Raw genomic sequence first — 16110 nt, forward strand, 5'->3', positions numbered from 1 at the left:
ATTTATTTATACAGAAGAAGCCCTGACAGTTCTTTTATAATTATCATAATATTAAAAATACAAATCAGGCTTTTATTTTTCTGAAAAAAGACTTTGTGGCTCCAACTGGTTTTGTGGCCAAACAACTCTTTGAGTGAATGTTGTAGATCCTTGTATCTAGTGCAGCAACATGTAACACCAAAAGAAATATTTGTATGCGGTCAGCTTAAAGTGAATGAAAAACAAGATTGAAAATTTGAAAAACAGGCATTGTTATTTAAAAAAATGTTGAAAATTTAAAAGCAGTTTTAAACTCGAAAACAATATTGTACATTTTAAGGAATTTATTAAAAATTTGAAAAAAAAAATTGAAAACTTGAAAAAAATTATAAATTTCAAAGAGAATTAAAAATGAGAGAAAAGTGTGAAAATATTCATGTATATCTGAGAAAAGTGAACAAAATGTGCAGTGAGTCCTCTCTGTCCCTCCATGAGAAACATGTCCCGGTAGCCAATCAGCTCAAAGCCCCGCCCCCATGTAAAGTTAGGATCAGCGCGGCGGAAAAAACTCAAAAACTCAGAATTGAAACTAAAAATGAAGATTCATTAAAGAAAAAAGAAAAAGTAGAAAACTCAAAACAGCAGCTGTTACTAATAGATACATTATTTTTTCAATTGGCAACATTATAATTTTTTTAATTTCAAGTTTTCATTTTTTTTTTCAAATTTGCAATATATTGGTCAAATTTTACTTTTTTATTCAAATTTTTTTTTTTCAAATTTTCGATTTTTTTCAAATTTACAATGTCCTGTTTTCAATTTTTTTTTTTAAGATTCTGTTTTTTACATTTTCAATCTGTTTGTTGTTCACTTTAAGCTGATCCTGCTTTGACCCCATAAATCTGGTTCAGTTTCTTACAGATAGAAGAGCCGCCAAATCTCCCTCAACCTTATAGAAAACTCTCTTCATACATATTTATGTGGCCATAAAGCCATTCTTTTATATGATGCAGATTTTAAAAATTACTTGAATTATTACAGTTTTTATACTTTTCTATAATTTACAAGTTTAATTTATTTACTTTTGATGGCAGCACATACAAGTTCCTTTCAAAATAAAGTGAGATGCAGGAGAAATAAAAATGCAAGAAAACCAAGTCAAACATGGAATCTTCTGTGGTTGTGAGAGCCAGATACTGTTGTGCACCATAGATGACTATATTTGCTTAAGTTAACTGAGTAATATCATATTTATTTAAATTGTTCACATTATTATTTAGAGCCACAATCGAGTGATAAAAGAGACGCATGAAGCTCCGGAGCCTCAGGTTGCAGATCTCTGTTCTAGTGTGTAAAGAAATGCCGTCATCTGGATTTGGTTTATGTTTTATAAAAGATAAAGGAAGTCCTGTCGACATTTTGACCCATCATATCAATGAAAACGCTGACCCAGAGATTTCTGTCACTTCCATGTGAGGTCAGTAAAATGCTTTAGAAGATCTTCCCAGACTTCCTGCTGGTTTGCTGAGAATCAAAAACGGTTGATCTTATTTTTCTGATTTTGCTCTGGCTGAGATTGCATTGCACCGCCTCTATCTATTGATGTAGCAGTAAAAGCATGAACATGTGCCATGTGGAAACACGTTAACGTGCTAGGTAAAGGAGCATGAACTGTAGCCATTTCCAAGAGAAAGTACCGTTTAGACTAGAAGAAATATTCGCCGCATGGTCCAAGTAGAATGCCAGCAGTTCCTCTGAAGCACATCTGAAGCCCAACCGAGTCAGGAGCGGCTAAAATGTCTGCAAAATGTTTCTTCCTCTGATCACACTCTCAGGACACATCTTTTTGATTGTTCTTTCTCTGTATTTTCATTGTCCGCTGCGTGTTTTCCGGCTGCACGTCTGCTCTGACTTCCTCTGCCTTCGTTAAGGGACCTATAACGGTGAACATATTGTTGCTTTTCTAATGTAAATCTTCCTTTATATGTTGTTGCATTTGTTGACTTGAAAAGCCAGTGGGCTTCATTGCCGTGTGTCCGGCCTTAAGCTGTTCCAATGGGCCAAAATAATGTGGAGTTAAACTAGAGTGCCTATGTTTACAATACAAGTGTGCACACATTGAACAGTAACATGCAGACGGTGAACGGACAGACATCCACGCGGCTCGGGGGAAAATGACCAAAACAGCATCCGCCATATGCAGTGGAATTAGTGGATCAATTTGTCATGATGCACTTGCAATGCAACTTGTGTTATGTTTGTCTTACAGCATGGAAGACAGATTCAGGAAACTTGAGCCATATTCACCTTATCATGTTTGAGTTCGTGTTCTTTCCTGTTTACGATCAGGTTCCAAACACAAGTGATGCAACAAATAAAGTATTTTAACTATTCAAAGTGTTTTAAAATGGTTTTGTGCTTTCAAAGACTCTTTCCCAGCCAGTGAGGCCAAATGAGCTCCTTAGGGTTTAAAAGTGGGCAGAAAATGTGGACCCCAAATGGGTTTGTCCAGTTTCCATGGTGACCCAACCTGTGTTTGCCCACATTGGTTTAAGTGGGCACTCAGTGGGTTAGCTCACCCATACATTCTGGTCTAGTTAGGGAAATACATTTTATACATTTAAATTACAACAGCTTCAAACTAATCACAAACGCAAATCTTTACGCACGAACATCTTTTTACGCACAGAGAGCGCATTTACGCACAAACCTGAAGTGAGACTCTGTTCACGTTTCCAAGATTCGTGCATAAGTGATGATTTAAATGATGCTAGAATGCTGGGTCATCAGTTTTCTTTTCAGCCTCTCCAGACCTGAAGTGGTCTGGAGGAGCCAAAACGCTGCAGGACAGGAGTGCCGCTTTATGAGCGCCGTGTCAGACCAGGCGGGGTTTCACTGCAGGGATCAAGGAAGTTACAGAGTTCCAGTTTCTGTGAGGCATTTCGCAGGCGCTCCATCACCCCCACCTGTCCGGGTGCTGCAGTCAGACCCTGTAGGAGCGCGGCCCCGCGGTGATCCATGGGTGAGTGTCTGCGACGCGCTTTCCCGTGCCTGGGCTGTCTGTGGGACCGGATCTATAAAAAGAAAGAGGATCCCCCTCAGCTAGAACCTCGAGATAAGGAGCGACATCAAGAAGAAGAAGAAGAAGAAGCCCCCGAGCATGTCCCCATGGAGAGACTCCCGCCGGCGCGCGGGGAGAGCGCGGCGGAGAGCGCCATCTACACGGCGCTGTGGTCGTTCGAGTCCCGGCATGAGGAAGAGCTGTCCTTCCAGGAGGGGGACCTGTTCCAGGTCCTGAACCGCAGCGGGGACTGGTGGACCGCGCGCAGGATCGACAGGACCGGGATCGTGCTGGAGGAAGGGATCGTGCCATACAACTACCTGGCGCAGACGGAGAGTCTGCACGTGCAGCCGTGAGTGCATACGGGCGTCATCTGCGCGAAAACACAGAAACCGCAGCCGCATGTTTGCGCTCTGACGAGCACTTCCCTCACAGCCGCGCGCCTTAGAGGGATGGGGGGGGGTCACTTGAGCAAGAGCGCAAAACTCATCCAACTCCAACACTGTTCACTAAGAAACATCCGGGGTTTTCTCAATTATAACTTCTATGGTAAAAAGAAAAAGCAGAAAATCAGAGTCCATAAAATATGAAAAATAAGAAACTTTTTTGTATTTTCAATTCGGTTTATTTAGTCTTAATTCATAACCAAGAACACCTGGAGCTGCACAAAAAGTGCAAACTCAGTAGAAACATAATATACAGAAAAATAAATACAATTTTATGGTTATAATTGATGGGAACAGATGACAGGCTGCACGGTGGCGCAGTGGTTGGCTTTTCCACACAGTAACTAAAGAATCTGGTTTAATCGAGCGATTAATCAATTAATCGATTTACAATCCAACTAGATCAATCTGTCTGAGGGAAATCAAATCAAATCAAATTAAAAATAATAAAAAATCGTTTAAAATTAAATAAATCGATAATTAATATGGAAAAATACCTTTTGGATGGAAGTACGGTACGTTTGTTTAGTTATAATGTAAAAACAACCAGATGCATGACAGCAGGAACTGATCAACCATCACAGTCTTTGAATTCAGCAGACATGTGACAGTGTGGTGGAATGTTCTAATAATGATTATTCTAATGTGGAAAAAGAACTTTATCAAACTAAAATGTGAACGGATTTGACATTCATTCTTGTTTACTTGTTTGTTTGTACAAATATTTAATTTATTATCTTGAAGAAATACAAATAATCTGTAAGACTTCACCTGTTCAGTAGCAGATATTTATCTCTGAGTCACACTAGTGGAAGTTCTGGATAAAGATGTTCTGGTCAGTGAATCGGATCCTTCGAATTTAACCAAAATCAAATATGAATCATTTGATTAACCACAGATTAAATGTTGGGCTTCAGGCTGTAAAAATTGACACGTGAACACGTGATTAATCAATTAGAATTAAAGCGTTCATATTTATTAACACCCTCAGCCGTCCTGCTGTGCAGCTGTGAGATCAACGTAATAAAACTCTGTCTAAAATAAACTTTTTATTTTCTGTGATTGATATTTTATTAAATTAAAGAGATAATATGGCATTTATTTGTAGTTTTGGGGTAAAAGAGATCTCTTATTTTAATAAAAAGGCATAGAACAGATGTCAGTCTGACAGCTGTAATACAGAGCAGCAGCAGAGCAGCAGCAGAGCACCCGCTATAACTTTCATTTTAGGTTGTAAAAACAGTTTGTTAAACATTTTTGGGGTTTTCATAGCAAAATGAATCCCTTTTTTTCCAGACGGAATTTTCTGTTTTTCCATGATTTTATGTATAGTGTGTAAATTAAAAATGACCAAGTAAAGGTACCGTCATATAGTTGTGGTTGTGCTGATTAAAATGACTCGAGTGTAGACTCGAAAGTCGTGTGTATACTTGTGTGTGGCCCTGGAGAAGTCTGCTACTGTACAGTAGCAGGGATAGGCTCCAGTAACCCTGGGCAGTCAGAAATTGCATGCATGGAATCAGTTACGGATTATTTAGCCGAGGACACGAAGGACAGACAAACAAACAAAGACTGATCTCTGCAGGAGGACAGACGGGAGCGGTTGCAACAGAAACAGATTCATTTATGGATACTAAAGATAACAGAAATGTCAAATCTACAGAGAAGAAGCTGAGGAAAAATAGCAGGTTTATTTTAGAGCAATAAAGCTATAGTGGCATGACCAGCAGCAGGGCTCGTTATTATCATATACAATCACTGACCATTTAATTAGGTCCATCTAGCTAGAACCGGGTTGGACCCCTTTTACCTTCAGAACTTCCCTAATCCTCGGTGGCATCAACAACATTCCTCAGAGAGTTTGGTCCATATTAACATGACAGCATCACTCAGTTGATGCAGATTTGTCGTCTGAACATCCATGATGCCGATCTCCTCTTCCACCACATCCCAAAGGTTCTATTGGGTTCTGGTGACTGTGGAGGTCATTAGAGTCCAGAGGACTCATCGTTTCAGAAACGAGTCTGAGATGACTCTGGAGACTTATCCTGCTGAGAGTAGCATCAGAAGATGGTTCACTGGATGGACATGGTCAGCAACAACACTCAGGTAGACTGTGGTTGGAACCATGATCAGTTGGTAGTACCATGACACCACCACCACCAGCCTGAACCGTTGACACAAGGCAGGATGGATCCATGTTGTCTGACTCGACCATCTGAATGTAGCAGCAGAAATACAGACTCGTCAGACCAACGATGAGTTTCCATCTTCTATTGTCCAGATTTGGTGATTCTGTGTGATTTGTAGCCTCAGTTTCCTGTTCTCAGCTGACGCAGTGATACCTTCTGTGTTCTGCTGCTGTAGTTCATCTGCATCAAGGTTGTTGTGAGTTCAGAGATGTTCTTCTCCGCTAAACTCTGACATCAACAAGAGCTGATGCTTACTGGATATTTTCTCTTATTCTGACCGTTCTCTGTAAACTCTAGAGATGGTTGTGGGTGAAAATCCCAGCAGATCATCAGTTTCTGAAACACTCAGATCAGCCGTCTGACACCAACAACCATCAAAGTCATTTCAGTCACTTTCCTTCTCCATTTGATTCTCCGTTTGGACTGCAGCAGGTCGTCTTGACCACGTCTACCCCTACCAAAAATAAGGATACTTCAAGTATATGTTTTAAAGTATTCTTATCTATAGAAAAGTATATTTCCCAAAGTGTACATCTAAAAAGTACGTTGGGAGTTTACGAACGTATATTTCTTGGGACTAAATTGGTCCACTTTTAGTTTAAAAAAAGAATACTTAGAAGTATACTTAACCTAACGTTTCTGGTATGCTATTAGTTTACTGGCAATAAACTTGAAGTTTACTTTAAGTTTATTTGAAGTATATCTAATGTAGCTTTTAAGGTTTGTTTTTATCTTACAGTAATAAACTTCTAATGATTAGTGTAGTAAAATCATTTTTTAGTGTACTGTAAATATCCAGAGAGTACATCTACTCCACTTTTAATGGTGTGTAGGACAAGGACAGTGACAAATTCAGGCTAAACCTATTTAGACTTTTACTATACTTCTAAGAGTAATCCAAGTAAACTTTACATGAACTTGTGAACTTATAAAGTTTATCTCTATTCAGCACCTAAACTAAAAGTATACAGTCTTAATTTTAAACTTGAGTGTAGTTCTTTTTGGTAAGCATACGTGCATAAATGATTTGAGTTGCTGCCACGTGATTGGTTGATTTCAAAGTTTGTGTTAACCAGCAGAAGTGACTAACAAAGTGGCGGTTGATTCGCTGCGGTGGAGTCAGTAATGCTGTCCATCGTCTTCTTGGATGGAAAGCTGGATGTGAAACCGTAAAAAGTTCCCAACATGCTGACCACTTTCTCTGCAAACGGGACGGACTTAAGCGGAAAAGTTATTTTAGAAAAATGACCAAACATTTCCTTATGACTTTGTATCATTTCATAAAGGGAGAAAAAGATTTTGCTTTTGCTTTTTCTGAGCTCTCACATGTTTTTATCGTACCTGTAAATTCCCAACTTGTAATAAACGGCACAGATTCCAGTAACAGCAATATAAATCTGTATTTCCTTCTCAGACTTTATTGTCATGCTATTCTAACTTTATTACCTTTAGGTCTGAAGGTCAGTCTATGTAGCAGCCAAAAGGTTCTCATACATACACTCTGTAATTCTGGTCTAATTTAAGAAGTCTAAATGGGATTTACTGAAGAAAAGACAAATAAAATGCATTCTTTAATGTCCGTATGTGATTAGCTCTAACATTCATATGAGTTTTCTTAAACCCATCAAAGGGAAACTTGCAGGTAAAGCAACAAGCTCAGGAATGAAAGAGTTTCTTGCTTGTTTGAAATTCCTGTTTTTGATCAGGGACTAAACTGCAGCAGAAGTCTGAGAATAGAAAGTCTCTAACGAGAATCTGAACGTTGTTTCTCCGCTGTCGTGGTCCTGAAGAGCTGCAGCTTTGAGTTTGCAGAAGTTCAGCTCGCTCGTTAACCACAGATTAAAGAGGATTGTTTTCAACTGTCAGTTGAAATCTCATTCTAGTGTTTCTACTATTTTGCATCTCAACCATAAAAGAGCATTTACAGTTTTTGAATGAAAGTGCAATTTAACCTTAATGACTTCTTATAGTTCCTTTAATGAAAGACAGACGTCAAATGTAAACATTTATGTTCAACTCAGCAAACTGATTCTTTATGTCATACTTTCTACTTCTTGTTTTGTCATAATTTCTCACTTTGTTTCTTAGTTGATTGCTTCAGCAGAGTGGGAAGTGAGCAAAGTCTGGTATTTTCCAGGAGGGGAGGAGCCACGCGTGTTCAAACTGATCCTTCACTGAAAGATCAGAAGCTTTAACAAGGAAATAATATTTATTGCTGATGTATTATTCCTGAGTTCAACAGCTTCTCTTATCCTGCAGTTTGATAAAAGACCAAGGAAATTTTACATTGTAATAGATCAATTCAGCAAAAAGCACATGTCAATCACAGGCTTTAAAACCACAGAGGGTTATAAACATGAACCGCTGAGTGAATTCATCTGAAGAACAGAGCACATTCACAGGCAGGTGAATGTAGGTGGACTTCAGCAGCAGAATCAACGCTGCCAGAAGTTCTGCAATTCTGTTTCCTGTCAGGAAGCATTCAAGCCCAAAGTGAGATTACGACCAGAGTCCTGAGATGTAACACGATTAAAAAGCACACGTGTGGCTTTACGAAGACCGTATCTGAAGTTCAGAGACGCCAACGTCTCAAACTGCCATTGATTTGAATGTCCACAGTGTGACTGTACTTGAGAACTGGACTGAGTGACCCCTCCCTCATCACGTTCCAAACAGGAAGTACCTGCTGGCTTCAAGAAGCCAAAATCCCATAGACTCCTACATAGAGGATTAAACAGGTGTCTCAGTCAGAATGACCATTCTTTATTTGATACCTTTTTCTTAACATGAGCAGACGCCTGGATCCAACTGCAGCAGGTTTACTGGCACAGACAGGCGTGAACCACGAAGCTAAATCAGGGTCAGGCAGGCAGAGGTCAAACACGAGCATGAGGGCATCAGAGAACAACCAGAGTGGTCAGGGTCCAGGAGAGGGTCGGGGCAGGCGGCAGACGAAGCAGAAGATCAGGTCAGCTCAGACTTAATACTGCTGGGATTAATCACTGATGGGGACCAGCTGTGGGGATCCTGGGAGTAACAGCAGGGGCTGATGGGAAGTGAAGTGTGGTGAACCAAGAAGTTCCCGCTGAAGGGCAGAGGGGGAGACGGGACTGGTTCATGACAGTAATCTACATTTTATTTCATGATATAGTTTCTGTAGTACAAGCTATTCAAGTTATAACTAACCAATCAGATGTCTCAATTAAGTGTGCAGGTTCACATTTGAAACTATTTCAAACCAATCTCTGCTGGTCTAGATTCAACATGGCGGCGTCTGTGTTGCGATTGAATCGGTTTCCTTTAATTGGAGCTGGGAGAAGCCGTTCTCTATGGTCATGTTACACTCACTCGGCCCACTTCTCGACCACTGACTGACTCCTAAATTTGAGGCAGACCAGGAAGTAGTAAGTCACTACAGCTCAAAGTTTTGCATATTTGGAGATGCTTATTAATTTGTATATACAGGGAGATGGTTGGAGTTGTGGTTGAGTTCGACACGGCTTCAGACTTCACTTTGTCCTGTTCTGTCACCATTTTCAGAACATTGTTGTGTTGGGGGGACCCCACTGGGTTCAGACTTGATGAAGTCAGCCATCACCCCACCAGTACCTCTGTCTCTGGTCTGGCCATGAGACATTATGTCTGTCGGGAAGCTTCAATTAAGGAAAAAGAAATATTACTGTAGCAGGTTAAATAAAGACTAGTTAGAAACAGTTTTATGAGTATTTTTACTGTTTCTCTTTTGCTTGGAAGAATTTGCACACATTGCTGCCATATAAAGGCCCGCATTACTGAATCAAGATCTTATCTCGCTAATAAAAAGATGTCCAGTGATACTGGAGCTGGTCTTTGGTCATAATCTAATCAGCTGACAACAAGTTGAAGTCTAAACGTTTTATCTTTTCTTAGCCAGAAACTTATATAACAAGGATAACCAATTAAAATTTCAATGGGTCCAGTTTTAAAAATAGCCTTCATGCAACGGTCCACTCGGTATGTTTTAGGTTCATGTCAGTAATATTTACGTTTGCCTCCACATTAAGACACTTTTAAAACAGCAAACAAGGAAAACTTCAGGTATTATAACAAACTAAAATATTTGTCAATAATAATATTAGTAATAAACAAAATGTTTTTTCATCCTAAAACAATGCAAACAAAGTTTCAAGCTTTTACCCTCAAGGTGTCACAGTTAAGATCAATTTTTGGATCAGTAAAAGGTAAAAAAAAGAATAAAAGCAAAATTAACAACAATATAAAAGCAAAATATTTTTTGGGAAACGCTTCAAATCATATATTCAATAAGCATATAAAGTATTTCACACACAATATTTACATGTGCAACATCAAAACATTTGGTCATTGAGGCCTATTTATTAAAACAAAACATCATTAAACTTTGAACAAGAACAAAATGTTAAAACATGTCGTTTCTTTACACATTTGGATGTTTTTAGACCAAATCTACAAAAACTGAGAGAAAAAATGCTTAAAATCCCAAATCTATCTGGGGTACTCCTTAAAACACAAATGTTCTCGTCCCACCCCCCTAATGTCCAAATTAAATCATAAATAAAGCTGTTAAAATTATTTTGGGGTATTAATTGTTTTATAAAAACTAACTGTGGGAACATTTAATTATTTAAAATAATAAATATTATCTGTAAAACGTGGTACTCCCGTGCTCGCTTTTCCTGGGGATTTTTGGTCTCTTCGGCTTGCCATACAATCGTCCCCTGACAGCACCGGCGGGTCCATTACGGAGCGGCTTTCTCCTGTGCGGGACAGCTGCTGGGAGATCCTTTGAATCCAGAAATGGAAACGTGAACCGATGCTTTTATTCTGCTCTTCAAACTGAAAGAGACTCAAACACTGGAGATGACTAGAGGTGTAACGATTCATTTTAACAACAGTTTGATTCATATCGTAATTAGTGATCCGGTTCATAAGAAATTGGTTCATTTTGAACAATCCGATTGGATCCAATTCACTGACTTAAACTGGGTCCAGAACATCTTTATCCCAAACTTCCAGCAGTCTGACTGAGACATAAATAGCTGGTACTGAACAGCGCAGGTGAAGTTTTCCAGATTCCTCGTATTTCTACAAGATTATCAAGTGTAAATGGAATATGTTTACAAACAAACGAGTAAACAAGAATGAATGTCAAATCCATTCTATTGCAGTGAAGGAGAAGGTCCAGGAGGAGATCCTCATATTCCTTCTGAAACCAAAGTTCAGCTTATTGTTAAAGCAGAACCAGTCCTGGATAAAAGTAAAAGTAAAAAATCAGTTGATTTACCAAAAATCCAAAGTTTGAGCAAAGCCAGGATGTTGTGGTTTCATCAGTACAAGTTCTATTTTTATTTACAGACGTTCCTGATACTTACTTTCCTTTCATTTCCTTTGTGTCTAAATGCAGATGGTATTATGGGGTGATGAGTCGCTACCAGGCTCAGAGCCACTTGGGGAGTCCAGAAAATGAGGAGGGAGCGTTCCTGATTCGACGGAGTGAGAAGGACCACATTGGATATGTTCTCTCAGGTAAGACAAAAAAAGAGCAAACACCAATAATGTTTCCTTGTTTTAGATCAGGGAAATGTATGGAAAGATATCAACAATATGTCCTAAACATTCCACAAAGAAAGTGAAAGAAAACCAAAGGCCACATTGAACTTCTCTGACCAGATATTCCCCAAAAGTTCCTTCAGAAAGACGAGATGTCGTGTTGCACACAAGCTAAAAATGAAAACAGGAAGAAGTTACTTGAGTGGGAATATTTTGTTAACAAAAGTGACAAAACTTGTGAATTTTTGTCAGATATTTCTGTTGTCCAGCACTACTTAGCACTTCAGCAGTTTATCAAACAGTTTTCAGAGGATAGCAAGAGTTTCTTCTCCAGTAACTGGATGGTTTGTTTTTCCAGATTTTTCCTGCGTAGGGTCATGAGGAATACTGGAGTTTATCAGCATGACATGGTTGTTGGTCTGAGTGTTTCAGAAACTGCTGATCTACTGGGATTTTCACCCACAAGCATGTCTAGGGTTTACAGAGAATGGTCAGAATAAGAGCAAATATCCAGAGAACAGCAGTTATGTGGAAGGAAATGTCTCGCTGATGTCTTGTTGAATCGATGCCACCAAGAATTAAGGCAGTTCTGAAGGCCAAAGGGGTCAAACCCTGTACTAGAAAGGTGATACGTAGTAAAGTATCCAGTGAATTTGTGATGGGAGAGTTTACATTCTTGTCTTGAATTAGAGTCTTTACAACAAGACTTCAAATCTTCTTCTTTGTATTCTTTGCTGCCCATCCAAGTGGTTTCCTCAGTCTGAGTGGTGCTGGATTCATTCCACATTTGTATTCTTCAGGTGGGTCATTCATTTTCCTGCAATGGAATGCAGGAAACCAAGTAGAGTAACCAGATTATAAACCTCTATACTCTTGTAATCCCTGTATCCCAGGCAGGCGTGGGCAAACTATCGTCCAGGGGCCAAATGCCTGTTAAAGTATTTAATCAGGGCCACCAAACTGGAATGAATCATGTTGATAATCCATAATCATGTTTTATCTTCCATAGAATTTTGTTGTCTCCCCATTGATGGTGCACTACAAATACATTGACCTTAGATGCAGAAGATTTATTATTCTTTTCTGATGTTTATGTGTGTTTTCTGAGTCTTATAATCATTTTTAAGATTATTTCAACACTTCATGAATGCAGCATTTATTTCTAAGGGATGTCAACCCATTGGTGCAACTGGCACTATAGCAAAAACAGAAGCCACAATTTTGACATAAGTATATATATATATATATATATATATATATATAATTTGTCCATCAGAACTAAAGCATGTTTTTGTCAAGATTCCATATTTTTACTCTTTTTATGAGATGGATTACCAACAGACTCCACATATCTGCTCCTGGTCTGCCTCTTCTGTCAAATTTCAGAACCATTTGTGATCCATAAGTTAAGCCCCATCATTGGGTCATTGAGTATGGTCAAGGGGAATGCTGAAGGAGGAGTTTTGGTCTCTTTTGAGTTAATAAAAGAGCAGCACGGTAAAGACCAGACAAATTTTGCATTTGAGAGTTCTCTCACTTGGTACAAAATGTACCAAGACTGTGGTGGAAAAGAGAAAGTTTAAGCCGTCCCCGGCAACAGTCATCATTCTGCAGATAGTGTCCCTTCTTTCAACCACCAGCTGTCTGAAGAAGTCATTTGTTTTCAGGACTATCAGACTGTTTAACTGCTCTTTTGGGAGGGATGGGGGTTGAAGCTTAAAAACTGAGTACGCAGCAATCTAAACTAAGAGCTAAGCTTGTGTACATGTTCTAGAATTCACCTGTGAGGTGCTGTTCTCTGTCTACCTGCAGTGAAGTCCAGCAGCCGTGTCAAGCATTTTAAAATCTACGAAAAAAACGAAACCTGCTTCTATGTGGAGCACAAGCACACCTTCACCTCTCTGATGGAGCTCGTGAGGTACTACAGCACCAACAGCCTCATAGACACAGGCCAACTGGGGAACCCCTGCAAGAGGGTAAGACCGCAAACGTCTTAAGGTTTATCGGACTATGGCTTATTTTAACCACGTTATTAGGATATAATTAGGATAATATTGACAGGATCTAAGAACATTTGAGAGAATAGGTAAAACAATCTGAAATAGTTCCGTTTCCACTGCCATCAAAGCATTATAGCCTGATTAGGGAAGGACAGCACATGTTAGAGGTTCTGGAGATAAAGTCAGAGACTGAGATGGTTCAGACATGTCCAGAATATATTGATAGAAGGTTGGTGAGTCTAGAACTTAAGGAAAGGTCTAGAGGAAGACCAAAGAGGAGGTTTATGGATGCAGTGAATGAAGACATGAAGGTGGCTGGTGTTAGAGGAGACTACGTGTTAAAGTCAAGGCCCGGGGGTCGGATCCGGCCCCACTGGTAATTCTATCTGACTCCGCAGGTCATTTTATTTTATTGCTATTAATGGCCAGATGTTATCTTGTGCTCATTTCTAACTTGTATAATTGTATATTTTTATGGAGAGTAAAATATTGAAAGTTATTTAATGTTTAAGTTGATTTATTCTGGAATAATATTCCTTCCTCTTTTATTATTGATAACTATGTTAAAAAGTTACAGTTTTAAATGGCATATGGCTGTACAGTGTTTTCTACGCTCCTTCGAGGGCCCAAAGCGCTTCACAGACCCATTCACCCATTGATGGTGGCTCCGCTGCCAAACACTGGCACCAACATCCCACCAGAGGCAATTTGGGGTTCAGTGTCTTGCCCAAGAGCACTTTGACACGAGGACGGGCAAGGCGGGAGTCGAAGCCCCAATCCTTTGATCAGGAATCAACCGTCTTACCGCTGCACCACAGCCGCCCCGTTTAAAGTTTTAAAAATGGGCATTCTGCCAGCTTTTTGGACTATTTTGACATTTACTAAGATTTTAAAGGCTATTTTGGAGTTAGCCTAATATTTACACGATAGCTGTTTTGGCTAACCTAAGTTTGTTTTTTTTTATATTCTTTTTGGCTAATTTGGCATTTAGCTAATATTTTAGCTTGCTATCAGGTTCAGCATTTTTAGTTATCAATTTCAGCATCTTCAGCTATCAGCAGAAGCATCTTCAGTGGAGATATTCAGCTTACAGCATTCACACTAGCATTATTGCAGGTAATGCTATATATCTAGTTCATTATTATGTTAAAAAGTTACGGTTTTAAAAATGTAGTTTCAGAGTGTTTTGACTAAATGTTTATCCTGTTCAGCCCGGGACCTAAGGTGTGTTTTGCATTTTGGCCCCTTGTGTGATTGAGTTTGACCCCCCTGGAGTGGAGGATGCAGAAGACAGGGTTAGATGGAGGAAGCTGATTGGCTGTGGTGACCCCTGAAGGGAAAAGCCGAAAAGTAAAGACAACTTAATTTTTTGGGGTTTCAGACGTGGCCAGTTTGGGAGACAGTGTTCTGCTTCATTTTCTGCGTAAAATACTGAGAAGAAACATGGTGTGTCTGTAATCTCCTCAGAAAAAGCCCATCATCCATGATCTGAATCACTTCACTGTGAGTGAATGGGTGCTCCCCAAAGCAGAGTTTACCCTGGAGGAGCCGCTTGGCCATGGCTGCTTTGCAGATGTCTACAGAGGACGGTGGAAGAATCAGATCAATGTGGCCATCAAAGTTCTGAGAAATGGTACTGTTTACTTCAACTGCATCTCTATTGCAGAGCCACTCATGTCATCACTTTCCCATGAGTTTGGAGGTTAAACAACCACACAGACAGCTTAGTTTTCTGAAGACTTTGGTCAGGAACTGAAGCCAGAACATTTTAAATGACTATTTTTGTGTGCACTCCTTCAACTCACCTCTATTGATCCAAAATACAGTTTAAGAGATGAATAATACCCTCAAATCATGTCACAAAACATTGTGTAGGTAACTGGTTTGAGTCCTGCCCACAAAGTGTCTATTTATGATTGAAGAAGATACAATAAATATACAGTTAGAGTACAACAAGCACTAGTCCATACCTTGCTTAACCTGACCAGTTATTTAAATTGATCAGAGCTGAATATATTTTATTTTTATCAAATAGAAACAGAATAACTGAATTTAGCTTCTCCTTTTTTCCAGCAGTTTCACTTGCATTTCCCTTCTCAACTCCTTTTCTCAGCTTCTCCATCTGTTTATTTCTGAGTTGTTTTAAGTGCTCCTCTATCAATTGCAACATAAACATACTTTCGCTTTTTTCCCCTTTTTACTGAGTCTCTTCCATTTTCTGATCACTCCTGTTGTCTCTTGTCAACAGACTCAGATATCAGCCACAGAGAGTTTTACAGAGAAGTCCACTTTCTGAAGGGTCTGCGCCACCGCCACCTCCTCTCTCTGTTCGCCGTCTGCACCGAGGACACGCCGTATTACATCATCACCGAACTGATGACCAGGGGAAGTCTGCTGCATTTCCTCAGAGGTAGACGTCAGCCGAACAACCACACTTTTTTATGGTGCAAGTTTGTACAAATCATCCTCTGGAAAAGTTGTACTTTTTATTTAGAAGTGAAACAAAAACACTTTTAAATCACACACTAATGTTTAAGATAGTCCTTTATTCATCCCACAGTGGGACATTCCGAAAATAAAATTGATGAATCCAAGCTGGGCTCAGGCTTGAACTGCTGTCCTCCGCCCGTGAACTTGGCTGCTTAAGCTACTGCACCATCTATTAGCCAGTCCATTCAACCTAAGAACAAACTGAAACCTAATGCTTTCAGGGCAACAAATGATTGAAAAAGAAAAATAGTTGTTTAGATTTAACTCAGAGAACATTTCTCAAATCATGAAGTTAATCACTATCAAGTCAGTAACATGATTAGCTTAAAGGGGCCATACCATGAATTCCTTCAGCCTTTCAGAGTAAACTACAT

The 16110-nt window shown here is 39.4% G+C and overlaps 1 protein-coding gene across 1 annotated transcript in view; it reads left to right on the top strand.

The window, feature by feature from the left end:
* Positions 1-2845: 2845 nt before the first annotated feature.
* The window catches only part of ptk6b (PTK6 protein tyrosine kinase 6b), a gene marked incomplete in the record, with an annotated part of 22437 nt that continues 9172 nt past the window's right edge, over positions 2846-16110 (top strand). The window contains 5 exon segments of the mRNA XM_024292078.2: positions 2846-3392; positions 11101-11222; positions 13059-13222; positions 14714-14879; positions 15495-15656. Coding sequence (XP_024147846.2) covers positions 2998-3392; positions 11101-11222; positions 13059-13222; positions 14714-14879; positions 15495-15656 — 1009 coding nt within the window.

This window comes from Oryzias melastigma, linkage group LG7, assembly GCF_002922805.2.
Source record: "Oryzias melastigma strain HK-1 linkage group LG7, ASM292280v2, whole genome shotgun sequence".
NCBI classification, from domain to species: Eukaryota; Metazoa; Chordata; class Actinopteri; order Beloniformes; family Adrianichthyidae; genus Oryzias; species Oryzias melastigma.